We start from the raw sequence: 27,822 nt of genomic DNA on the forward strand, positions 1-27,822 counted from the left end.
AATTCCTGTGTCATACATATGCTGTTTTAATTTAAAAGTGTTTTCTATGAAAGGCTAAAAACTTGAGCAATGCCCTTCAGAATACAATTTTCCAGGCCTTACATATAAAGTAACAAAAGAGCAACCTCCTTCAAGTTAGTTCTGATATCCATACCTACATACATAAACAGGACAATATATAAAACAAGTATCCAAGATTTTGCACTTAGTGGAATGTCTCTCAATAAATAAATAAATAAATAAATAAAGTTTTTTTCCCCCTCTACTAGGTGTAAGATTTCATTACAGAGAAATTTAAGTTATAGTTACTAAAAATATAAAAGACAGATACTAGACTTATAACCTAACAATTAAGTCTGATTTTTCATATGCTCATACATTCAGTCAGGCTGAGACAGATGTTGTTTATTTCAGCCAATAACTGAACGTGAAGCAAAGAGACATACTTTTAATGGTGCCCACCTTTTGATATGTAGCTCTGATATTCCATTTGTGTATGCCTTTGTATTGTTATATTTAAGAGGAATGCTATTTGAAGAGAAATATTGTTTTAGTTCTCTCAGAGTTTCCATGTTTGTAGCAGGGAATTGGAAAGGAAACTGCTTATAATTTCCCAATTCTCTGGCTGTTTCTGTGCCAGCAATAAGCTGCTGTACACTCCACCATCTGACAATTATTCCCAAGGGACCACTTGCTAACTTGTGACTGATAAGTGTGCAGGGCATCCTGACCAGGCCCATTCCCCACACCAGTCATAAGCCTTATGCTGGGCCTGAAGGAGGGCGTAGTATAGGAGCTACCTATATGCCTGCTAGGGACCCTCCTACATGGGGGGGGAACCCTAGTTTGGAAATTGTAGCTGTTTTCCACTCCCCTCTATACCCCCAGAATAGTGCAAAAGAAGTAGAACAAGACTGAGAATCTGTACATAATGCCTACTCATACATTGGGCAAAGATGGGCTCATAGTACATGAGCTGCGTGTTACCACCTTCAACAAATGATTAGCAGATGGGTATACTGGACTTTTTTAAAAAAAAACAAACTTGCAGTCTCAAACCCCCAGCCTCCCCCGGTAGTCAAAATTACAAGTTATTAATTCAAATAAACTCAAGACAAACTCACTCATGTTTGCCTCTGTTTTAAGAGTGATTCCACAGTACAAATTGAAATCTTTGCGGTCTCCATTTAAAACCCTAAATTATTCACACAGTTTCTGTGTATGCATGTAGACTGAATCACTGTTTATAAAACTTTTGAATGCTGAGTCCCCACTTCAGGAAAACAAAACCATTTACATGCCCCAACCCTGCAACTCCACCATGTACTGCTGAAAGTTCAGACATCCTAGTGTATACATCTTCCTTGCCCACACCCCACAAATAGTTCTTATAGCCCCTCATCCCCATGCCCCAAGTTTGGGAAATGCTGAGGTAGATCTTCAAAATAGGATACATTATGTTCTTTCTTACATGCTTTGATGAGCTATGATATAGTTAATGTTGACACTTAAAATTTCATCATTGACACCTAACTTAAAGCCCATTCCAATGACAACACACACCTCAAAGCTATTGTTTCAGACTCTACAAACTCATACAGATGTCACTGCATTGCATCAGTTACATTGACTTCATGTTCTGAAAGTTCTCTCTGCAACTATAACTAGAGACTTTTTAAACAAATGAATTCTGAAACTCTAGAAAACAAATGAGAGATATATCCATGTCTCCACACCGAGGGTAGTCCTTTACGCATGCCTCATCTTACGGGAAACACTGACTTCAATAATACAAGTGCACTTTAAGATATTTTGTTCAGAATATAAAGTCATTCATTCCTCCTTCACTTTCCTGCCAAGTCCTGAGTAGCACCCTGACACCATAGATGTCAGTAACCAGGAACATTTTCCTGATTCCCTTTTGTGCTAGTTATGTCATCAAGTGTGGCAAGGGACTCAAAGTCAGGACGTATGGCAGGATAAGTCATTTTCAACTATAAAAAATATATTGACTTTTAAAGACTAACAAATACATGTCTGTTGGTGATTTAGGATGTTCCACAAAGTTTTTGAATAAAGATTTGAAGCTTATCTTTAAAAATCACCATGCAACCAAGGGTTTGATATTTTGAGTTAATGAGAGAGATGTGCCCCATTTCTCAGTGTGTGGGTGAAAGACAGAAACAGGTGTCACCCACATGAAAGGAAGCTGTATTCTACAAGAGATATATTATCAATGAAAACATGGTAATTTGAAGGTTTGTGTACTGCACTTGGATAATAATGATTCAGACAGCCATATGATATGATGATTTATGGATAGTAAGATAGCTATCTACATGGCTAAATCTATCATTACCCCAACTCTCATATCAAAAGTCAGAAGCAAACTCATAGAAATTCCTTTTAGTGGATTATGGGTTCAGAACATCAATTGCATTTATTTTCTTTGCCTGGACAAAGCAATGTCATTGTCCTGTTACTAAAATACAGTAATTACCTTTGGAATCGGTTCACAGACACAAAGATGCAGTTCAGGCATCAATAGGAGTTCACTTACCGACAAGGTATTTTCTGTTTGTAATTGCTTATGTGAGGTGTTCTGACCATATAAAATGTGGAGATGAAAAATGTCTGATATAATAAACCTTTAGAAGTATCTCCTGCTAAAACCTGAGTGACAGAGCTTGGGTAGAAAGCAGGTGATTAGAGGTTGTTACAGTAATGGGTCTGCCAGGAACTTGATCTTTTTCAACATCAAAGCCAGACTACAAATCAATAATGAGACACCAAATCAAATCATCATCAGACTGGAATACTATTTCTGTGAGAAAGTTAATTTTACTTATTGAAGTGGGTGATAACAGTAAAATGAAATTGAATCTATAGGATGAAACCTTGGAACAGAGAGGAACACTGACACACTGGGATTGGTTTAAAGAAGATTCTGGGGTGAGTAATGTGAATAAGCAGACATTGCAGAAAGTATGTTTTACAATGAAAAAAACAGTTGCACTTATGAGTGACTCTATCAAATATGAACTGTTAATAAAACCAGTATTTTAGTATGACTAAAGATAAGTTGACTTGAAAACACTGCTACTGCCCATGTTTACCTTGCAAATTATCCATATACTTGCAATTACATTCCTTCTGGAATGTCTGCCAAAGAACAGTTTTCTACCCTACAGTAAATGTGGTCTTCAAGATGTGTTGTTGGCATGTATTCCTCTTCTGGTGTCCATGTGCTCCATGCACACAAAATCATAACCTTTTCAGTAGCAGTGTCCATTAGGGCCTTACCTGTGCCCTGCACATCCTGTGGCTGAGGTCATAAAGGATAGGGCATCTGCAATTGTTCTCCAGTTCCTTCGCTAAAAGATTATCTAGATTGCTAGGAACTCCATTGTAGTGGGGAGGAGGCTGGGTTGTAGAATACACATGGACAAACATCTCAAAGAACCACAGTTATTGTAGGGTAACACACCATTCTTTCTTCTTTGCGTGACTGTCTACATATCTTCCACTTTGGGTGACTCACATGCAATAACTCATCATGGAGGTGGGTACTCAGTCTACTGAAGCAGTGAGTGCAGGACATCTGTACTGAAGTGGGCATCATATCTGGAGCCCTATACCAAGCAGTAATACTGAGTGAAGGTGTGACCTGAACTCCACGTAGTTGCTTTGCAAATCTCCAAAATAAGGACACCTTTTAATGAGGCAGCCTGAGCTCTGGTGGAATAGGTCCTAAACTGTCCAGATCGGTCTAAGTGGCCCACCATGTAGCATGTCTTAATATAATCCGAGACCCATTTTGACAGTCTTTGAGTGAAGATTGGTTGTCACTTCATTCTATCAACAAATGCTATGAACAATCTAGGAGAGTTTCTCAACAGCTTTGTTCTGTCCAGATAGTAAGAAAGAGGCCTGACATCCAAGGTGTGAAGTTTAGCTTCTGCTCATGTGATGCAAGGCTTGGAGAGGAAGACAGGTAGATGGGTCATCCAATTTATATTCAAGTCAGAAATGACTTTAGATAAAAGCTTCTAGCAAGGTCTTCATGTAACTTTGTCCTTGTGGAATAACACAAAGTGGTCCTTCCATAAAGGCCTGAACCTCTCCTATATTTCTGACTGATGTTACAGCAACTAGGAAGGCAATCTTCATGGAGAAGTGGTACAAGAAGCAGGTCACCAAGACCTCAAAGGAAGCTCCTGTCAAACCTGTTAAAACAATGTTGAGGTCTCAGCACAATGGAGTCTCTTTGGTGGGATGACATGAATGAGAGCTCTGTGAAATCTATCCACTCTTGGATGAGAGAAGACAGTTTGGCCTCCCAGTACAGGATGGTGAGCAGAGATAGCCACCAGGTATACTCTTACGGAGTTGATGGAGAGGTTCAGATGCTTTCAGATGAGCATGTAGTCCAGGAAATGACTGCCTAGGAAGGAGTACTGCAGAAAGGAATCTGGGGATCATAGTGGACCACAAGCTAAATATGAGTCAACAGTGTAATGCTGTTGCAAAACAAGAGAACATCATTCTGGGATGTATTAGCAGGACTGTAATAAGCAAGACACAAGAAGTAATTCTTCCACTCTATTCCGCTCTGATTAGGCCTCAACTGGAGTAGTGTGTCCAGTTCTGCACGCCACATTTCAGGAAGGATGTGGACAAATTGGAGAGAGTCCAGAGAAGAGCAACAAAAATGATTAAAGGGCTAGAAAACATGACCTATAAGGGAAGATTGAAAAAATTGGTTTGTTTAGTCTGGAAAAGAGAAGACTGAGAGGAGACATGATAACAGTTTTCAAGTATGTGAAAGGTTGTTACAAGGAGGAGGAGGAAGAAAAATTGTTTTTCTTAACTGCTGAGGATAGGACAAGAAGCAATGGGCTTAAATTGAAGCAAGGAAGGTTTAGATTGGACATCAGGAAAAACTTCCTGTCAGGGTGGTTAAGCACTGGAATAAATTGCCTAGGGAGACTGTGGAATCTCCATCATCGGAGATTTTTAAGAGCAGGTTAGACAAACACCTATCAAGAATGGTCTAGATAATTAGTCTTGCTATGAGTGCAGGGGACTGGACTAGATGATCTCTCGAGGTCCCTTCCAGTTCTATGATTCTATGATGTCAGACAGCAGTGCTTTAAAAGGGAGATAGATGATTATCTAATGCCCTGATTGAGAAACTCTTCCATTTAGTGGGACAGGCAAGTCTGGTGGAGTCATTTCTGCTGCAAACCAGGATGTTTTCAACTGTTGAGAGCAGAATTTGTCAGTGGATGTCAGCCAGCCAGCATCCAGGCTGTGAGATGCAGGGATGTTGGCTTCGGGTATAGATTTGTCCCTCCAATTGTGTGATCACATCTGGTTGTATCAGGAACACAATCGGGGAGCCATGCTGACAGGATCATGAGGTTGGAATACCAAAACTGCCTGGGCCTTGCTGGGGCTATTGTTGTTAGGTCTGCATCTTGTCTGATCTTCCTGAGGATTCCTGGTATCAAAGGAATTGGTGGGTAGGAATACATGCATCCCAGTGACCATGAAATCAGAAAGAGGTCTGACAGGCGCACTCTACTTGACTCCTTCTTGACCCTCTTCCCAGACGTAGAGGGTGGAAACTTTCCCTTGACTGTTTCCTCTCTGGAAGCTTTGTATTTCTTCCTTGGTACAGGTAAGGGAGAACAGTGCTGGGATTTGCCAATATCTGCAGGTGTTTCTCTCACTTAAGCTGCAGCACATGACCCTGAGTAAGACTAGGACAGCTGTGACGGTAGCTTGAGAGCTGCCTCCGTCAGCAGGAGCTTCAGTTTAGCTTCCCTATCCTTCTTCATCCTAGGCTCGAACACCCTGCAAATCTAGAACCAGTCCTTCACATGTGCTTTCCCCAAGCACTTCAGGGAGCTTTGGTGCGGGTCGCTCACTGGCAGAGGCCTGGAGCAAGCAGCACATGACTTGAAACCTGGTGACTGGGGTATACCTCAATACCAGGAATGGGGGGGGGGGGGGGGAAACATGTCCTTTTCTTTTTTTTTTTTTAAACACACACACACACACACTCTGTCTCTCTCTTTCCCAAAGAGACCACATGGAACCTCCTATATGGTTCCCAAGCGTAGCAGTGATTAATTTAAAACTGTTCTGGTATAAAACAGAGTTCCAATGACCATTTCAGGTTGTAAGAAAGAACTGAGCAGGTCTATGGGTGGCTCCGCCTTTAATATCATCACGCAGTGGCGTGCGGCAGCAGAATGAGCTCAAGTCACCCAACTGGTACCGCTGAGGCAAGCAGTTTACAACAGTCATGTACTGGATGCACCAACACTCAGAGTGGAATGTACATGTGCAATCACTTCAAGAACTAAGAAAGTTTAAGCTTTCCATTAAGTTTTTTCTTCATGATGATGCTCCTCTACTGTACATAAATACAATTTTACATGATACTAGAATTAAATTTTTAACTTTACTGACATAGCATTTAAAGAAAAGAAGTAATATTTCTCATCTTAAGTATATGGTGAATATAGAAAAGCAAAAATAAAACAGCAGGGGACCTATTTTTAGAATAAATTAAACAAATATAGTTCACACGAAATCTAAGAAGCTTCAGCACAAAATTAGTAATTCAGAAGATGAGGATGTTATCCAACAAAAATAATATAAATTGAATCTGAAAAAGGTAAATCAGCAGTCAAGCAGAAACTACTTGAGAAAGAAAAGATAGCATCATAAAATCTCGGAAAATAGCCTCCACTTTAAAAGCTTTGTTTAGATGTAATAAAGTGACTCCACCATGTAACACTGCATAAAAGTAATACTCATTATACTGCGCACTGTATACAGCTTGGCAGAGTAATGTGAATCTTACTGTGACTTGCGTGATAAAAATGTTTTAATAGAGCTAGTATAGAAGAACTATATCCTGCTGAATGATCTGAAGTTTGGGTTGGAAAGACAAGTATATTCTCTGAAAAAGAACATGTACGTGATATTTACCTGAACTAACTCTAATTTAGCTGGAAATATTACTATAGCAGAATACAGGTTACATTAAACTAAGTGCAAAATAAACTAAGACTTAGTGCAAAATATAATAAATAAATAAAAGCTTCAGTATATTTGCTTAAATAAATCACTAGCGCACCAGGGCCCTGATCTTAGCTGGGGCATCTTGTTGCTACCATAATACACATAAATAATAATAAAAAAAAAGAAACAAAGACATGTTACTGACCCAACTCGTATTTTTAACATGCCACTAAATAGTTCAGGTGAGTTTGAGATGATCCAGCCAATATGAATGACAAGTTCTTGTTGAATTACAGCTTCCCTCTCATCCTGTAAATTACACTTGTCGTAGAGGATGTTCTTAATCACTCCTGGAGACAAGGGATTGGAAATAACTTCTTCTTCATGGCCAAAAGCTCCAAGAGTCACCTAAGAACATATTAGCAACAATGTAGGGGAAAAAACAGGAACAACAGATGACAATTATAAGTTAGACTTCATAGTCTAAGCTTTTCCTGGTAGTATTAAAACTGCATTCGGGGCAAAATATAGTGTGGTGTCAACTGATTGGTAAGAGTAACTGGCCCAAGAGAAAGAAACCTTAGTAGGCCATCACTTTATTTTGGAACAGTTTGGATAGTTTTCTAGATAATACTTTCCTTTCCCAGGTCATAGCTTTCTAGCAAGCCTTCCTTAAAATTAAGGAATCATGATTCTTGTTACTGTTTTCTTAATATTTTTTTCCAAAATTGTGTTCTAGGTTTTAAAATTCTAATGCAATCAAGATATTGGACTAATTAGCCAAAAGAAAAACATGCTTAAAAATGTAAAATTTTAAAATTTCTCATTTACTGTAAGTGAAACAGAGAAACACACACTCTTCCTGACATTTAAAAAAATCTACATTAAAAATGTTTTGCCCAGGACAGGTTAATAAAAAAAGGTGAAAATAAGCAACTACAAACCACTCTACATGCACATTGACTTTCCTACATAGCACCAGAAGCATGCTACCAGCCCTTCGTGTTTGGAATAACTTCATGATGAAATGGCCCAATATATATATTTTTCGAATTGAAAGAAACTTTTTATAATCATATTATAATTACTTTAAACTTTTTGTGCCAGGAGAGCAAACAATAGTCCAATTTAGGGTCTAGGACGAAGGCAGAGGTGTAAAGACAGAAAAATGTGAATGGTGAAAAGTTCCCCACTCACTGGCTACTCATAGTACACAATTTACTAATATCCTTTTTAGCTTTTTAGGTTCTATATATTAACTTTTTCTTTAAATAATGTTTTACTACTTGCTTCAATGTCCTTTTGTATACTAATTCTTCCTTAAAAATTCTCACATATATTCCCCCTTAACTTTAATTGCAGCATGTCTCTCTCCTCTTCCCCATCTAGTTCTGGTCTTCTCAACTATCTACTCTGTGTTGCTCTCAACTTCATTAGATATGCATACATTTCTTAGCAAAAGTATATGCAGAACATTATATGCAGAACATTATTTACTAATTTTTATTTTACTCAGTTCTTTTGTTATTTAATAAATGAGCTTTTTGAGTCTTGTACTTTTTAAAGTATCTGAGACCTACAAAATGAAAGAGCCTATATAGATTTTTCTCTCTTGATCACCATTGCTGAATGCAATTCTGAAAAATGCAGACTTACCTGTTTGCCCTGAACTAAAACATTAGTAATAGATGGTGCAAGGCTGTCCACTAGTTTACCTAAAAGGCTTGCTGCGAAGCGCACAACAGACCTGAGGGCAGAAAACAGAGCAATCCCACTGGATATCAAATGCTAGTTTAATGAATTCAAATATGTGTTTGAATTTTGTCACCACATTTGATAAGTCCCAAAAGACTAACCATGAATATACATATAATTTTTTGAAATGTCACTTCATACAGTTTTTCTTTTTTATTAATCACTAGAGCAAGTATTCAATAATAGCTGTATTGGGAACAGTTAGAACTCATTAAACTATGGACTGCAAATAATAAGCTGGCTTTCTTTTCTCTCACAACATGTTAAGAAAACAGCATGTTATCATTATTTCTTCCATCAAAGAATGTCTGTTTTTGTTTGCCACCAATGTTTTTGTTTGCCACCAATTTGCAATTAGTGAAAAATTTCTCTTTGGTAGATGTTTTGGTTTGTTTTTGAAAGATTTAGAAATTTTCAAGCAAACCATATTACTCATTCTTTGCAAAGGAAATAAAGCATTTAACTTCTCAGAAAGTTATACTGAAAGATTAGGCAAAAAATTTTGTTGTAAGAGTAAGTACAGCATGTGCAACAAATATTTAAATGACATTTTTGACAATTTTTGCCTCCAGGCAATATTTTATATGTAAGCGATGAAAAGAAGGGAATCATGTAAAGTGCTGGGTTTAAAACTGGCTGCAAATTTAAAAAATAACTAGAATTACACGGTATTATTACTATTAAAAAGTAATATTTAACTTTATAAATCATAATTTCATGACAAAATGGAAACTGAAGTTTAAGCTAAGTTTAAGCTTTTCTTACATGGGGTTTGTAGCTGCAAAGAATCATTTATCAAGAGAGTTAATGAACAAGTTACAATATTCAATAAAGTTAGTACAAAATCCCTCAACCCAACTGATACTGACTTCTGTGAAAAATGGTGTGCACTCTTTCAAAATCAAGAGCAAAGCATTTCAAAACTGCGCTAGCTGATCCATCAAAATGCAAGTAAGCCAACAAATCTCAAGCAGCACTATTTAAGACCTCTGTGCACTTTACCTGTTTCCCATGTACCAGCAAAGTAGTAATATGTGTGGCTATAGAGGAAGCAAATTTCTGTGTAAATGCAGCACTGTAGCGTACCATCAACCTAGGTATGTCATATGACAATCATAAAAGAGAAATAAAAAATAAGACTTTACATATTTTAGTTTTATAAAATGCCTCAGTTTTCTAAGTATTAAAAATACCAACAATGAAAACATTTGGTTTATAATTGGATACAGGTCCATTTCATTTATTAACTGACTAAAACTAAAAAACTGAAATCAATTCTTGTATTTATGTAGTTAATATCTTTTCCAAAAAACACCTTATTGGTTAACAGTATTTACAAGGTGAGAGTGGGCTTCATCTTAGGCTCAAATCTTGTTTTCTATACTAAATAATGAGATTTCTATTCAACTTTCAGTCTGAATAAAGCAATTACTCAAACTACATGTAAAATACTATACTTTACTTTCCCAACCCTTTAAAAATTATTTTGGTAAAGCCATCATTAACCCAAATGTCTTCAGGAACAATAAGCAGTAAGCTGCATAAATGTAGCTACTTTTGTTATTAATTTAATTTTTTTGACTACCAACCTTGCTACTGAAAGCCATTATTTTATACTGTTGTAACATTCTCCCCAAGAGATGATCATGTCAATTACCCTACTAATTCTAATTCTTTTTATTTGACTAGTACTGTATGTTTACCATGCAACTTGTTAAATGGACATATTTTAACACAATTCTACAAGAAAAAGTAATACCAGTCACCCTGATTTCAGGGACAATGTCGACAATCACAGTTTATACTAATGGGTCTTCACATGGCTACAGACCAATTTATGAAGAATAACATTTATTGCTCTGATCACTGAGCCATCTGCTTTGTGATATATTTGTGACAGGAACAAGGTACATCACATGTACATTAATTTCCATTTGTTTCTTTATGTTAAGAGATACAGGCTAGATCTTCAGCTGGTGTAAACTGGTATGGCTGAACTGAAGTCAGCAGAGCCGTGCTTCTTTACATTACCTAAAAATCTGGCCTTATGTTTTGTAAACATGAAGAAAACAACATTTATCTGTCAAACAAAAGTGAAACACAAAGATATTATATACAAACCAGAGCTTTTTGCTGCCAGCTCGTCTATAGATTCTTTCAATCTGATCAGAAACAGTACCTAAACACATGAAAAAAATAAAAGCTGTAGTGACTTTTATTCAGCAACAATAAAATAAGTTTGATAGAGATGTTAGTTAATTTTGAACCAGATTCAGTAAAGCACTTAAGTACATGTTTAACTTTAAAGTTTAAATTTAACCTGCCACCTAGTCATCACCTGTGTCCTTTGACACCACTCAAGTAACTCTGACTAATTTTCGTCAAACCTGTTGGGATACCATAAGAAAACTCAATAAATCAAATGTTCTACAGCATTTTATAATTTTCATATAAGCAGCCAGCTAAAATACATGTAACATAAAAAAATAAAGTTGGTTTCTTTTCTGTTGCTAAGTATATAATAACTTTTCCTAAATGTGAATTATTGGCTTATTTTTCAAAGATTTTCTTTTTGATGACTACCTTGAAGGATGTCTGAAGATTTAAATAGACCAAAAATGGGCATTGGTAAGAATGTCCAGAAAATGAAGTCTGACAGTTTTATTACAAATAGACTAGTAATGCAGCAGCAGTTATAATAGCTCAATATGCATTATTATACAATATTGCACTGCTCAGAACTAGTTTCCTATATCACCTTCCCCCAAATCCACAGGCCCTGCTGCACTAATTTTGCCTCAATGGTAAAGGATTGAGAACCGGGAGTTGCACGGAGACCACTCAGTGAGAAGTCAGAGTGGGTGCTGATAACCATTCAATTCCTTAGGCTTGAAATATCCATCAGATTTAAAATTCATAGATGAGATGCACTTATATCCACCCCCCAGGTGTAGCAGCAACCTCCCTTCAATAGACAATGTAGGGTGCATGAGAGAGTTGATTTGCAAGATCATAGCTTGTGGATATGTAAATCTGAAGGCCCTGGGCATGTCAACTGGAAGGACTTAGGTCCTTCAAACCATTATTGGTAGAAGTGGAGGTTAGGTAGGAAGAGAATATTTTATTTATTTATTGTGTACAACACATATTCAGTGTTGAATGTCAGTCTCACTGCCCGTGTGGGATAGCCTAAGAAATTAGCTGGCCAGGGACTCTAGTCAATGATTTGTACTGTTTAATGCAAGATCAGTAATTATTAAAGTTATCACTATCCACTACTTCATCTTGGATGAGGCCTCTGATTTGCACAGATTAGTACTATCTGATCAGAAGGCAATGCAAGAATTGTATTAATCCCAGAGGTCTCCAGATGAGTACTTGCTTCATTATGAACTGAGGATCAGGGAGATGAGGTGATTGTGTTGGTTGCAACTAACCTTCAATGTGGGAGGTTTCCTATGAACATTTTCCATTAGAGCAAGAAACTACATATTCAGAGTAATGACCACAGAAAGCTACGGAGGTGTCTAAGCCCACAACAAATTACTTTCCAGACAATTTGGGGTTGTGGGAGGGTGAACACCTCCCTGATGTTCAGAAGTAGACCACGTGTCTGGATACAGTGGCCAAAATTCACAAAACCTTAAACATGTTTTTATAATACAATGAATCAACCTTTCACACATCCTTTATACCTGTCAAAAATGCACGTGTTCTGGAACACCCTATTCAGTGCACTCCCAAAAACTTTAAGAGTTGCTATCTTTGCTGATCCAAGCTTGTGTATTTTAGGGGTTTGGATGAGTTGGTATTACCAGTTAACATTAAGAAATTGACTGCAGTAACTATTTTAGTGACCAAAAGAGTTATTTTTAGAAAATGGAAATCTGCAATTCCTCCCTCATATACCGACTAGCTTAGTGAGCTCTCTACTACTCCACTAATGGAAAAAATGATTGTGCCTAATAGAAACACTTGGAAGAAATATGAGGGTGTCTTGTCACACATGAAACTACTGCATACTTTTGCAGTTTAGTATATTAGTCCCTGATGCTCATAAGACATCACAGAATATCAGGGTTGGAAGGGACCTCAGGACGTCATCTAGTCCAACCCCCTGTTCACTTTCATGTTCTTACTTATTTATCTATTTAGTCACTTTAGTAATTGATGCCCTGCACAACCTCTATGGATTAAGGTTTTTTGTTTGTTTGCTTGTTTTTGTTTTGTTTTCCAGGTTTTACAAATAACAAATACTGAATGTTGTTATTTATATGATATTTCCATCTTGTGAATATATTCATAAATGTTTTGTGTTTATATTGTATATATTTACAATATAAACACAAAACAAATAAAAATAAAGTTAAATAAAACAATATTGTTAAATAAAAACAATAAAAATAAAGTTAAAAAAATAAAATACAATGAAGCATGTTGTATTTTTTAGTACTTTCCAGGATGTGTATTATACTGCGATACTGCATATAAGGTGTATTTATATTACAAGTGCCAAGTCTCCATCATGTGCACTAACATAGAATTAGACCATCTTCAGGTAGAGCTCTGTGAAATAAAGTAGTGGGTAAACTATAATACCCTACGATTATCCAAGGGAGAAAATGTGAAGCAGAGTCCTAATTCCACCTCTGATCACCTCTTTCTCTGGGATGTGTCTGTGGGTTGAGGGGTGGGAAACAGTTTACAGCAGCCTTGAAAGAGTACAATCACACCACTGGCCTGTATGGAGCCATAGCTCCCCCACTCCCCAACCCTTATTTTCCCCTTCCCATCCGTTTGCTTCCTGAGGGAAGCAGAGCTGGTCCCAATCTACCATTATCTAGGTTAGCATTATTGGATTATTATTATCTTATGTTTCGCAATGTCTTATGTGTATTTAAATTCTGCATTTTAATACAAAACTTTGATATAAAACTGAAGCAGAATAACCTCTATAGATAATATTTTGAAATAAAATCTGATTTTACAAAATAAGGAAAATAAAACAAAACCATCCATATAAGATTCCTAATACATTTTAGACTAAGAGGCAGAGGCACACACAACCTGTCTTCAGCTTCATTTTATTATACAAAATCAAACCCTTTCTGACAAAAATTGTTTGCTCAGAATTATGAATAGGCAACATGCTGCATGCAAACAATTTAAAAGAGTTACTAGATTTAACAGCTCATTCCACACTACAGTATATTGATGTGCATTTTCCATCTAAAGCAGAAACTGCTTTAATAGAGAAGAAAATAGCTACACAACTTTTTGTAACCATGTCCATTATTCATGTTCATTAGAACTACACAGAAAACTGCCTCCTCTAATATTTAGAATAGTCACATGAAAGGATATCTCACCTTCCTTGGTGATGAAATTCGGTCCTTCCTTTTTGAGCAAAATACTCAACAGAATTGCTTGACTTGCTAGGCAATTGCAGTCCTAAAAAAGAACAACTTTCAGATTTAAATGACTAGCAAAAGATATCACAGTTATTACAAATTCCACACGAACCAGAAGACAATTGTTTTAGCAGTAGCATACAACATACATTTCAAGGAGAAAGTCTCCCCTCTCCTCAAATGCTAAATCTTCATTTGGTCCCCCTACAATGGTAACCAAATAGCCAAATTTAGATTTTCAGTGGGAGTTGAGAGCTCTCGGCACCTTACCAGATCAGGACCTTAGTGATACCCCAGTTATATAATTATCTCTGTCTTCATTTTCTATCTCCTCTGAAGGAAAGAGTGGCACAGCAACACTGGTACAGAGTTTGGGAATTCTCTTTTCACTGCTGCTTTAGAATGGCTTTTTTAAGGACATATATTAAGGTTCAATAAAGTTGCACCACTTAGCTCAGAAAGATCATTCCTGTCTCAGTGCCCTTGACCTCTACCATTTGCAAAACAAATGCTTGTGATCAGATGACTAACTGACATGATAGTTTTCCAAGTTCCCACTAAGACAGAATATTGAAATGTGAAATACTCATTCATTGTTGGTTTCTGGGTACAGGAAAAATACCCAATTGAAACTTATATAGTTGATATTACCGTCAAAAGTCACCAAAAGGTCATCAGTCTGTCTTAGTGGATTTCAACCATTCAGGGTTTTTTTGTTTTTTGGGGGTTTTTTTTGGAGCTGCAGTCTATATATGAGGTATTTATTCATATGGGATGCAACCATCTCTCCCCATTTACAATATTTCAGGTGTTACCAGAAAAAAAAATAATATGGATTCTATTAAAGGGAGTATGGAAAACTGTTAGCTGGAATGTGGCAGCTCAGAGGGTTCTGTGGCACCTGGGGAGAGGGCTACAATGAGGGAAGACTCTTGAAGCAAATATCAGTGTAGGAGAAGCCAGAAGTTACTAGTTCTATTTAAAAACTGTGGAGAACAATTATATGAATTAAAAGAATTATTGACCCTGTTTCCAGATGCATTTAGATAAAAAATGTTGATGGGTGCTCAAAGAATGCCAGACCTCCACTCCACCTAAGCCCTTCTCTTTTCCCTTCCTTCACTACTCTCCCTATTTATGTACGTCATCTCCTGTTTTATTACCCCATGCTAACATGTTATCTCTGTGTAGGTTTTGTCTGGTCTTGCAGCTTTGACAAGCTGTAAAACTGCATTATTGTATAATTCTATTAAAGACCCTGTGAAGCACGTGGTATTTGCAAACATATATTAGCCATAAGTCATTTACCTTTTTGTACTTTTCATTATCTGTTTATGAAAAAAAATCAACAAACATTTAATGAAATATAAAGTTTCTGGCCAAGAAAACTGTTGAGAGTGGCTGCTGGGGTGACAATGTTAACCATGTTCATCTGAAGAACGTGCTGTTAACTAGCAGAATTAAAACAAAAAAAAAATCATCTGATGAGAACTAGAACTAAACTACAGAACAATTTCTCCAATTTTCTTACATTCAGTTTCTCAAGAATCTCGTAAGTCGATCTGTTTTTCCAGTCATTAATATTTACTTCTGGTTGTTGTTCGAGTTCAGAAACATTTGGAGTACTAGTTTGTCTCTTGACTTTTGAATGTTTTGGAAGTTCCAGCTCCTCAAAACTCTTAAATTCGGGAGGCCTGAAAAAATAATTATTTAATTGTCCACACTTCAGAAGATATTTTAATTGTGAAAAACACCATAATTAGATCTCCCACATATCCTTACTCTTCTGTTTCACTGATTCTCAGAAAGTCAAGTTGTTCAACAACTGCTCCAGATATTAATGTCTGGGGAGGGAAAAAAAAAACAAGCACTCAGTATCAGTCTGTACATTGCACATACCAATTCTGAGATCAACAACATAACAAATTGCCCCCTACTAAACAGGAACATTTGAGTTAGACTGATAAGAAACTGCTATATTTTAAAATACCAGTTTCTTTTCAGTTTTCATGCACCTTTTCCTGCAAGTAGCAAGTGTAGTATGAGTGGCAAGTGTAGTATGTTATCACCACAAATCATAATAGCCTTTTTTCTACAATTACAGAAAGACTGGTTACATACCCTACAGTTATTGTGGTTCTTTGAGATGTAGTCAGTGTGGCTCCCATTGTAGGTGTGCAGGTACCTCACATTGCTGAGGAATCCAAAAAGCAGGGATAGAGAGCAGGTCATGGGAACATACTGACATCATCATCCTGAAGAATCACAGTTATTGTAAAGTAGCCACTCTCTCCTCTTATAGTATGCATTAGTATGCAGAGGTGCACCAAGAGGGGACAGGGCAGGGGACCCAGGCCCACCTTTGGCCATAGACAGCAGAGGCAGGAGCTGGAGATGGTGGCTCCTAGCACATCTGAGCCCAACAGGATGCAGAGAGTAGGCTTAGCTGCTGGCATGCCTGACAGAGGGTCCCTCTGGGGCCCCAAGCCCAGCTGCAGCCACTGTGTGGCTAGCCAGCCCCCATCCAGGGAGCTGGGGCCCAAGCCTCCCAGCTCCAGAAATCATGACCCTGGGGCTTCCCCCCCCCAGGAGCTCCAGAGGTGCCTGGGGTGGGGGAGCAGGTCTTGCCCCCAGTCAACCTCCCCCAAGGAGGGGAAGCCCCAGGGCCATAATTCCTGGAGTTGGGTTATTTAATTGCTTTTTACATTTATCTTGAATGAAGAGCACCTGTTATGCCCACAAGTTTGAATAAGGTTTCACCCAACTCCCAGCATAGCAAATCTATTGGGATTCCTTATTCTTAGGTCATTCCTTAGTCTAAAGGTACCTCCCTCTTGTCCCCATACATATATACATATGTACACATACGTCTACATACAAATATTTGCGCTCTCTCTAACAACGTTAAGATTCTGTCATTAATATTTTAATATGCTTATTGATTACAATTAATTCATTTGATATTCATATGAATTTCATATATATGTACTTCTAGAGAAAATCTGTTCTAATAAAGCAGTTTTAAAGAGGACTTTCTTAAAAAGCATTGTGTTTTGATAGTTGTCAATAGGAGAAAAAAAACTGGATGCATGTCCTGTGAACTTTTAAACTCAGTTTTCATTTTACAATTTATAGTAAAATACCACAGTATTACACTGTAAGAGTTGATTGTGAAAATAAAAAGCTGCTTGCTTTTTTTTGTTTATTTTTATTGCTGATGTCCTCCAGCCATCTTTATGACACATAATCCTCTGGAACACGGCTGATGATGGAAGCAGTTACAGACAATGAAAGTAAAAATGATTAAGAACAGTGCTGGAAACCATACAAATTATTTGTAGGCTTGTAAGGATTAGGATTTTAATAAGTAATTGTCCATTTTACTAGACACATACAAACATACAAAAAATATTTCCATTGATAATAAGTGAAATTTACAGTTAGGCAAAGAAAGAAAAATGCTGCTTGAGAACTATTAGAGTTTAATTTAAGAATATTTACTTTGTATATTTTGACATGTGATGTGGACAATTTAAGTTTTAATGGTTATAAAGTTTTAACTTTTTGAATCTCAACATCTACTGTCATTAAACAGATATTGTCTGTCAAAATTATGAAAAAATAAAAACTGAATTCTGCCAAGCCTAATTATATGTTGCCTGAAAGGATGAATACATTTTAATGTACATGTCACAAGCAAAGATTGTACATCCCCTTTTGTGAATTAAGATATTAAAGCCTAACTGTACATGTTCAGACATGTACATACAAATGTACAAGCTCAATATAAATTATGAAAAAGCAGTATAAAGTATATTGTTTTAATAGATGATGCGTTACCACCTCTTTGCAATTTCAGCCACTTTTTCAGGACTTTTTCCTCTTTAATGAAATGCACAATTTCCAAAATATGACAATATATTCAGGAGATTAAATGATTGAGCTTTTGCACATCCTGTAGTGGAAATTCTTGCATTTTCTGCACATTTGGCATAATATATCAGCTGACCAAACTGTATGATAAGTTTGTAAGACAATTCTTAGACTAAAGGAACATATACATTATTTTCTGTCTCACAAATAATTCTCCTCAGCTGATCAGCAGTGCCTACAAATTTTGGGTGAGGAGGGGGAAAGGAGATAACAAGACTTCCTAAAACTCTACAAAACCTCAAATAAAAGTTTAGAGTTGAGAGAGGAATCAAAGATTCAAGATGATTCCTATTTCACCCAAATCAGTTTCCACATCCTTAGTTTAAAATTGTAGTAGGAAATAAACATTCACTGTATCATAGTTAATATACTATAAACCTAACCTAGTCAGTATATATTATACTGAATCCTGTGGAAATGATTACTTACCTTCACAGCTGCTTTAACAATATATTCTTGGAAAAATCTCAGTAGGTTTTCAAAGAAACATATCATGAAGAGATACTCAGGGGTGTGGGGCATAGTATATAACTTTATTTACTAGTGTCACATTCATCAACAATGCTCATCTCCAATTTTTGGTGCCCATGATTGAAATTGGATGGTGAAAACCCAGAGCACACAGAATACCAAGACACAGCACAACACAACCTCGATGAAAACCATCCTAGACCCGAGCCAGTTAAAAAGGTTATTGAAATGTTTTTCCACCCTTCATGAATAAGACAGACAACATGAACAGCAGTGATTGTCAAATTGATAAAACAATTCTAAAAGGCTTATTAATTATTTAAAGTATCTTCAGGGAAAGGAATTGAATGTGGAGGGGAACAATGGTTTACTGAGGACTTTGAAATAGTACAATGTGTAAAATAATGTAAGAGCACACTGTAGATAATGTTTGAGAAATGTTTCTTGTGACAATATATCAATTTAATAAAATACGAAGTAATAAACAGGAGGCATTCCAGATAAACATCAAAAGCCCCCTGGAGCCTGCAGGTAGTGCTTTGCATGGATGGCAATGACATTGACATCAGGAACTCTAACTTATGATAGCCAGAGATTTTATGAACTAGGTAATTTACAAATGTTTATTTAAATGGTCATTGAAAGCATTTATTTTACTGTTAGAGCTAGGAATGTTCTCTTCGTAATTTTAACATTTTAGCTGCTTGCGGTAAACCCTAGTCTCCCCCTTAAGATTTATCTTGAGCAGCTAATGTATTAAAACTGGCTAGAATTTTAACATTAGTTAACATGTGAAACACACACTTTTCCCTGCTGTTGATATGGCCCAGAATAGAGCCCTTAACCCTTGATATCAAGGGCTTGCCCTTTTGTGATAAATTCCACAAGACAGATGGCTGGAAGTAAAAATAAAATAGATTTCCTGCCACATTAAAAGGACCTTTGTTGAAAATATCAAAGCCCTGTGCTCCTGTTTAGAGAAAGCATGATTTACAGTGTACAGAAACTTAACAAAGGGCTTTAAAGAAAAGCAGAACCCTTGATTTATCTCATCTTTAATTTTATAACACTCAGTGAGGTATTAAAAAGTCACATGAGAAACCAAAGAATTTTGATGGAATAAAATGTCTGTAGAAATAATTCACAGTTCATGGACTAACACAGACTACTGCCAGAGTATGAATGCAACATTTAGGGAAAAAAAAAAATACCTGCACTCTATCAACATGAACCTTCACTCCTCCAACAACTCCCTTTTTAAAGGCTGCCAGCATATCTAATATTGGATTGAATCTGCTTCCCCTATAATTTTAAAAACAAACACATTAATATTAAAAATGTGAAAAATCACATTACAAATAATGATCTTCACATGTATTCCATACCTTATGTTATCCTCACGGATAAGCACGAGGAACAGGGGGCGACCATGCATCTTCCAATATTGCTTAATGAACTGTAATGCATTCTAGGTAAACATAAAAGTGTATGTGATTCATGCCAGGAAACATACAGTACAATATATTGTAACTATAACAAACAACTTAAAATAAAGGGTACTGCTATAAACCCAACAGATTACAAATCCCAAACAGTTAATTTTTTCAGTTATGTATTTATTTATTTTTTTGCAGAATGTAAGCAATTTGCAAACGCTGCATAGCCACAGCTTTATAACAACATTGCTCTCATTATAGGTTAGGCACAAACCAACCAAGTCACCAGTCTGAGCAGAATGAAATATTGGATTACATCTATTGATCTGTATAAAGAGGGTTCTGATGTGAATAGCGAGTGAAAGTGCAGGGGAGATCATTGGCACCTTTTATACACCAGAAGTAGGTGCTGCAGCCCAGGTCATTTCACTGTGAGGATGGGGGAATAGGGCAGGTGATGCTGGCACTAGAACTGGGGGACATTTTTTCAAATAGAATATTTGCTGAAAAATGCAGTTAGAGGTCAACTGAAACTATCCCCTATTTGACATGAATTCACTGATTAGTTTCATCAATAAAAAAAAAAGTCAGGATAGATTCATAAGGGGCCTTAGGTGCCATTTTTGAAACTGAAGAGGGGGTGGCAGTGGTCTGATACCTGATAGCCCCATGGTTAGAGCACTCACCTGGGACATGGAAGACCCAGATTCACATCCCCACTCTGCCTGATTTGAACTTGCAGATGAATGCCCTGCCTACAGGGCTATAAAGTATTCTAGGGTGGGTCTCTCTCAATTTCTCCTGTTGATGTCGTTCCACTTTGCATAAATAATTAAATATTCAACAGACCAGAGAGAGAGGAATGACCCTACAGTCTAGTGGCCAGGGCACTGATTTGGGAGGGTCATAGCCAGGTTCCAGTCCTTGCTGCAAACTGAACAACCAGTTATTCACATAGCTACACTGCTGCCCTTAACTGTGTTTCACCCAAGGAAGGCAAATTTTAATTTGTAGCCAAGGCTCCAGAAAAGCCCCAGCAGATGAGGCTTTCAATCAAAGCATCCCTAAAGTGAACTGGCCATGCCCCTTGCCCCTGCCAAATTTGTCTGTCTTTGGGGCTGCACTTGAGTTTCCCTGGAAAACAGGGGTTCGTGCATGTTGTGCCACTGCATTCTCATCCCCTCCTGGAGTTAGATTTCTGCCAACGTAGAACATCCACTAGGGTCTGCACTGGTCTAATAGTATATTAATGCTAATATTTGCATTGTTCTTCCCACCATAACTTTGCTCGTCTTACATTATATAGTAAGGTATACAGACTATATATTTTTTCATCCACCTTTTCCAATCCTACATTTCAACAAACCTTTAGAACAGCACAATTTATTCTTAATATAGGACTTATTTCATCAGGTTGCATAAGATAAACAACAGATAAATACCTTAATGTCATCGATCAACAGCATAACATCCTGAGACATGTAGAAGTCACTTAGGTCAAAAATGATTGGGTAGCAAACAACAGTCTTTCCTAGTATTCGATAAATCTGTAGGAAGAAAAAGCTAACATTACCCATTTCTTTAAAATATATTAAACTAACATTAATACAGTTTAAAAAGTGAAAACACAGATGTAGTCTTGCAGAATTGTCAAAGTAATAATGATCTGCAAAAAGGACAACTGAAAAATCTAATTTGAAGAATCCTTGTTCTTACACAGTGAGCAAATCCACATTCTTTTTTAATCACAGCGGTTCACCCAATCATGATCAAGCTTGTCTTGGGTGAGTAAGTATTGCTGTAACTAGTTGCTTAGGTAAGGCGTGAAATAATTTAATAGTGAGATAGTTTATGCTCTGTCCTTAATGAGTTTATAAACTATATTAAAAACATTTTATAATAAACAATACGATTTACATGCAGAAAATAAGATTACATTTAGTAAATTCAACAATTTAAATAGTATTCTGTCTCCACAAAATAATCCAAAATTTGTCTGGAGTACATGCTAATTATAGTAATACAAATCAGTCACTTCTTGCAATGACCTTTGATGTTCCAAGGCATCCGATAGGCCTGTCGGGTCTTCCAGATAATCCCAGTTTGTCATTAATCCCCAAATGAAAGTAAGCCTGAAAGAAATAATAATTGTGACACTGTAAGGCCATCTAGTTACACAGGCAAAATTCAGGTCCTTCTTGTTTTTCCCCCCAGCATTAAACAACCCCAGAAACATGAACTCAGCTTTTTTTTTTTTGAGGAGGGCATAAATATAAAACCATTACAATTTTTTCTTGTTATTGGCTTTTTGGACATACATCTGTATCACAGTAAAAGAACTGAGAAAAACAGATAAAACTTGACTAAATGTGTAGCCCAAGGACTGAATTTGGCCCAGTAAGGAAGGAAGCAAAAAGTGAATTATCTTCACTTTTAATAATCTCTTCATTGACAAACCATGTTCAATATAATGAAAGCCACATCACCTCTGGCAGATCACCAGCACTGAATTTCATTATATTTCTGCTGTGTACCTGTGGTCTATATAGTCCTCCAACCCTACTTTTCATTGCTTATGAAAGCAAAGTGATGGATAACAGCCGCTAATATCAGCATGGTGTGGAGGTAGGAGCTATGTAAGCATCTCAAAGATGCTCTTTACTAGCATAAGAATGGCTATATGGGGTCAAACCAAAGATCCATCTAGCCCAGTATCCTGTCTTCCGACAGCAGCCAATGCCAGGTGCCCCAGAGGGAATGAACAGAACAGGTAATCATCAAGTCATTCATTCCCTGTTGCCCATTCCCAGCTTCTGGAAAACAGAGGCTAGGGACACCATCCCTGCCCAGCCTGGCTCATAGCTATGGATGGACCTATCCTCCATGAATTTATTTAGTTCTTTTTTGAGCCCTGTTATAGTCTTGGCCTTCACAACATCCTCTGGCAAAGAGTTCCACAGGTTGACTGTGCACTGTGTGAAGAAATACTTCCTTTGTTTGATTGAGAGCTAGTGAACAGGAGCTAATGGGAGTTTTGCGAGGGAGTTCTCCAGGTGAAGGAGGAGCGATTATATTAGGTAAGTTTGTTGCCTGTAGTGTGTGTGTTTGTGGTGTGCTTGCTGCTTGAGTGAAATATACCCTGTGGTCTGTTTGTTTGGGGGACCGTGTGTGCACTGAGCCTAGCAGCCTGCTAGGCAAGGCTGAGAGCTTCTTAACGAGGCTTTGATCCCTAAGCCCTTTACCACCCCTCAACCCTTAACCAGGGGTGGGCATACTCAGGAAGTCCAGGGCTTTAAAAAGCCCACTCCTAAGCAACCAGAGGAGCTAGCGAACAGGAGTGGCTAACACTGTTGTATTGTTAGGATCTCAATCATGGCCCTGAACATCAAAGCAATTATAGTCCTGAGTCTCTTCAGCAGAGCCTACCACACAGTGCTGAATTAGGGTCTGATCCTTGAGCTTTGGGTGCACTCCTGGACCTATGCACAACACCACTGACTCCTGCCTATGTGAAGCAAGTTTCAGAATTCGGGCTTACATTGTAATGGGAATTCGAGTTCTATTGACTAGGTTGATTCACTCCAAATCAGAAATCTCAAAACTTCTCCAACTTAACCAAACTATCTACCCTAGATTGATCATTAAAGCAAATGTTGATGTTAGCTAATTTAGGCGTTAATTTTTGGCTTATACCATTTTACCAACAGAATATTTTTAACTTAAATATCGTTTTCCTGTAATGGTAACGTATTCATTAATATGTGAGGTTTACAACACTGTGCTGTATCAGATTAGTCAATGTATAATAGAAACATGTCATAACTATTGAGCTGTGGGTAAACGAGAGTACACATGCAAATTAAATCTTTGAAAAAAAATCTGCAACTCCCATTCTGTTTGGGTGATTTTAGATGACAAGCTCACCATTATTAAAATGGAACTAAATTTCCTAGAATTTTATAAGTGACATCAGGAAGATTTCTCTGGGCACATTCTCTCTGAATGCAGGAAGGAAGATCTCTCAGGGATAAATAAAGATGAAGTTTTAGACAAAGATGACTATCTACTTATGATCTCCTAGGGTATGTCTTCACCACAGAATTAGCCTGGGTTCTTACTTTTGTGTCCATACACAAAAATCTCACACCGGCATTAAGTGGTGCTTTCAAACTGCATGTGGCTGGGGGTGTGGGCTAGAACCTGGATTCCCCTTTCACTTGGACTGGTAACCCATCCACTTTTGCATTGCAGATGCAGGATAAATCATGCGACTGCTGACAGTCCTCCTATGCCTTTCCACAATTTCCCCCCACCCGCAAAGTCCCCAGAAAGACAAATATTTTCCCACAATTGGCAGGGAAAGAATCAGAGTGGCTCATCTTGCTGCAGCATAAAGAACCATGGGATATGCCCCCAGAAGTCCTAAAGAAACACGTGGGGGAGTGCAGCATGTGTGAGGACACGGTAGCTTGGGTAGTATTTTGCAGCATGGCTGCTTACACCTGGGCTAGGTTAACCCATGTGCCGATCACCCAGCCTAACTCTGCAGTGATGAGAAGAGATGATAAGCCAATAGCAGCTGTAAATTAACTGTAAGGGCAGAAATCTCACTATTTAGAATATTTGAAAACAATGAAGTATTACTGAACACATCAACTCTAGCAAGCCCAAATCATCTGAGGCTTTTTGAGCGCCTCAGACTACAGAAAGCTGTGGTTACTGGTTCTAAAGAAGGATGACCTTACAGAAGAAAAGTCAACTTGCTGCAAAAAGTAACAAAAAAAAATTCTACCCAATGAAGTATGATAGAACTACCAAGGGAGAAAGGAGAGTTAATGGAAAACAGGGAAAGAAAGTCATGTAATAGAACCCGTTTTGCGGGCTATCCTAACTCTAGTGAACTGAAGCTGATGGGAGAGTAGCTAACAGGCATGGGACTCCAGCTGTCTATCCAACTGAAGGGAAGGAGTTTTTCGTCCTTATTTTGGAAAAAAAAAATCCCACTTCCCTGACCTATGTGTCCATGTTCTTCAGATTAGGTACAATGTAAATTGGCCTTGGAGTCAGCTTGTTTAGCTTTAGTATTTAAAAAAAGTTGCGTATGTAGCACAAAGGCTATTTTCACTCATTACAAAACTGTAAACAGTGATATAGAATTGTCAATCACACTGCTACAATGCAATGAACAAAATGTCCCCTACCACAGTTACCCAATCTGAATGACTATATTCAGGTGGGAAAAGACTGGAGAGTCCATTCAATGTCAAAAATATTAATGCATTTAATATGGTGTCTGTACATAACATAAATTAAAAACTGCCATTCATGTTAAGCTGCTTATTCTTACATAGTATGGAGAGCATATGAATGACAAGTAATAAGCACATTATAACGTAACACTAGATGGAGCTCTACCTCCCTAGAACAGTCTATAACATTTTACATATAAAAGAATTGTCTCTACTAATAAAAACGGAATTCTAATAATCCTATAATACCACATCTTTCTTTGGGGATTCAGCTATGCTCTATAATCTACTTTGCATCTTCCAATAATAGATCTCCTGCTTCACCCATTACAGATAAACCACCCCCCCACACACACACAAACTGCATCAATTCAGATTCAGCCTCATTTCTTTACTTTTGGAAATGTGTCTTTAAGCTAACCAACATTTTAGCCAACAACTACACCCCTAGCTCAAAACACGAGAACACTAGTTCATTTCCAAGAAATGTCTCAAGTACTGTACAATTCACTAATGGAAGTTTTTCAAGTTAACCTTCTCTATCCAGTTGGTTCAATGCAGTGCAGCAAGAATTAATGATAGCTGGAGGTTGCTATAAAAGCCTGGAGTGATAATGGGTATCCAGATTCTAGAAACCTTTTCAAAAAGCCAAAGTGGACTCTTCTGCCATCTGTTTTTCTATTCTTTGATTTTGCTACCATCTGTTTTCTTATTCTACTTGCTTCAATTTCCCTATCCTCAGCATTCCTCCTGTCTACCTCATCTTCCTCTTCTTTAACTGTTTCTTTTATCTTTCTGCCCTTCCTTACACACTTTTTTCTCTTCTTACATTCCTACTTTCATATCTTTTCCTCATCTCCTTCTCTCATATATACTATTTCTTCGGACACAGCCCCAAGTTTTAGCTTTAATATGCCATCACTGGTGGCTAGACTAGTTTGCAATTTTGTAATTAAGTATTTTGAACTATATTAAACATCAAACCGAATTATATGAAAAATAAAGATAGCTATAGTGGGATTGGGAAAAGTACCTTAAATTACCTTTTGTGATTGTTTTTAGCAGAATATGTTCAAAACAACAACAAAAAGTCTTTTATAATATAAAATGCATTAATTTAAAATACATTTTAAAGTGTTATATAATTTTTACATTATAATGTAAGTAAATACAGTGAATATGATGAAAGAAGAAGGTAGAAGCAGGAAAAGGAAATGAAGCAAGAAGGGAGAAAGAGATGAAAAAGCATAATAGGAGAAGGGACAGTATTAGAAAAACAAAAGAAAAATAAAGAGAGACAAAATCCCGCCATGATTGTTGCAGGGGACGTGGGAAGGAAATACCCCCTCACACATCCCCTGCATCAGCAAGAGGGGTTATTGACTGGACTGGTAAGTGCCCGGAAGAGAGGGAGGAAGCAAGAGCAAGAGCATATGCTTGATGAGGCAGAAGTGGGCCCCTCCTCCTGCTCAGCTCCTCCCAGTGGCTGGGCTGATGGGCTCTTGGCTGCTCCCTCAGTCCCCTCCCACAATCTATTTAAACTCTTCCTAGAGTTTTCAAAAGCCTCTTGCCCATTAGCTGCTGCCAGATAACTTCATCCAGAGTGGGCAATGCTGAGATCAGGGGACAAGTGCCAATGTGTGGATAACAAGCAATCACAAGGGTAGGGATCATTTTAGTACTGCAGGACAGCCTAGAACTGCCCCACCTTTCCCCCACCCTATGTGGCTACCTTACCATGGCCAGGACTGCTGGCCCTCTACTAACTCATAGGGGATCACCCATTGTGGGCAAGTCTGTGACTCCTGCCTCCAGCATTCAAGTGGGGGCCACGTTACTGCAGCTGATTCTGTGACTGCCTTGTCCCATGCTTATTGGGGCCACATGGCTGAGTTCTGGGACTGCCCCCATGGGAGAAAAGGGAGCTAGGTGACAGCAGTGGTGGGCTATGGAAGCCATGCAGTCACGGGTAGCATCAGCAGTTGGATGCTCGGAGGGCGCAATGGCTGCGGCCACAGCAGCAGGAATTAGAATGGTGCCTTCCACCTCAGTGGGCTACAGAGGGTCTGGGCAGCCAGGTGGGGCCAGTACTGCCAAGCCGGGAGTACCCAACCATTCCCTCCTGTGATCCGCGGCTGAAGTCACTTCTTTGCTGAGCTTTGTGAAGCAATCACTGGCTTTAGACAGCCCCCGCCCCCCAAAAAGGAACAGAATTTGTGTACCTACAGGCTAGCGGAAGGGGGCAGTGACCTTTCCTCTGGAGTGAGGAGAGCTGGCTGTGCACAGGTGTGGGGGAGCCTGCTGAGGCATGGGAAGGATCAAGGAGTGGAAGCAAGAAACCACCACCACAGCGAGGGGAAAAGAGGTCTGCTGATGGACAGAGACTGACAGTCCCAGGATTCTGACAGCAGGTGGTGAGTCAGAACCTCTCGTTCAGCAGGTTTCAAAAGGGAGGAATTAATTCCTTCTGCTATTGGGGTGTGAAAGTGAACCACAAAGAGTGAGGGGAGGGTCAGGACCCAAGGTCCT

The 27,822-nt window shown here is 38.0% G+C and overlaps 1 protein-coding gene across 6 annotated transcripts in view; it reads right to left on the reverse strand.

Moving 5' to 3' along the window:
- The window catches only part of PHKB (phosphorylase kinase regulatory subunit beta), a 209,795-nt gene that overhangs the window by 20,476 nt on the left and 161,497 nt on the right, over positions 1–27,822 (reverse strand). For 4 of the 6 annotated variants that reach the window (XM_073307737.2, XM_073307738.2, XM_073307735.2 and 1 more), the window contains 10 exons: positions 22,093–22,176; positions 21,487–21,591; positions 19,994–20,076; positions 19,820–19,910; positions 15,987–16,048; positions 15,736–15,898; positions 14,163–14,244; positions 10,915–10,972; positions 8,695–8,785; positions 7,244–7,446 (listed from right to left, as the gene is read on the reverse strand). In XM_073307737.2, the coding sequence (XP_073163838.1) occupies positions 7,244–7,446; positions 8,695–8,785; positions 10,915–10,972; positions 14,163–14,244; positions 15,736–15,898; positions 15,987–16,048; positions 19,820–19,910; positions 19,994–20,076; positions 21,487–21,591; positions 22,093–22,176 (1,022 nt within the window). Of the gene's footprint in view, positions 1–7,243; positions 7,447–8,694; positions 8,786–9,795; positions 9,887–10,914; positions 10,973–14,162; positions 14,245–15,735; positions 15,899–15,986; positions 16,049–16,325; positions 16,399–19,819; positions 19,911–19,993; positions 20,077–21,486; positions 21,592–22,092; positions 22,177–27,822 lie in introns of all 6 variants that reach the window. The other 2 variants (XM_073307739.2, XM_073307736.2) reach the window with 2 other exon arrangements.

The sequence above is a fragment of the Lepidochelys kempii genome, chromosome 12, assembly GCF_965140285.1.
Source record: "Lepidochelys kempii isolate rLepKem1 chromosome 12, rLepKem1.hap1, whole genome shotgun sequence".
In the NCBI taxonomy this organism is placed as follows: domain Eukaryota; kingdom Metazoa; phylum Chordata; order Testudines; family Cheloniidae; genus Lepidochelys; species Lepidochelys kempii.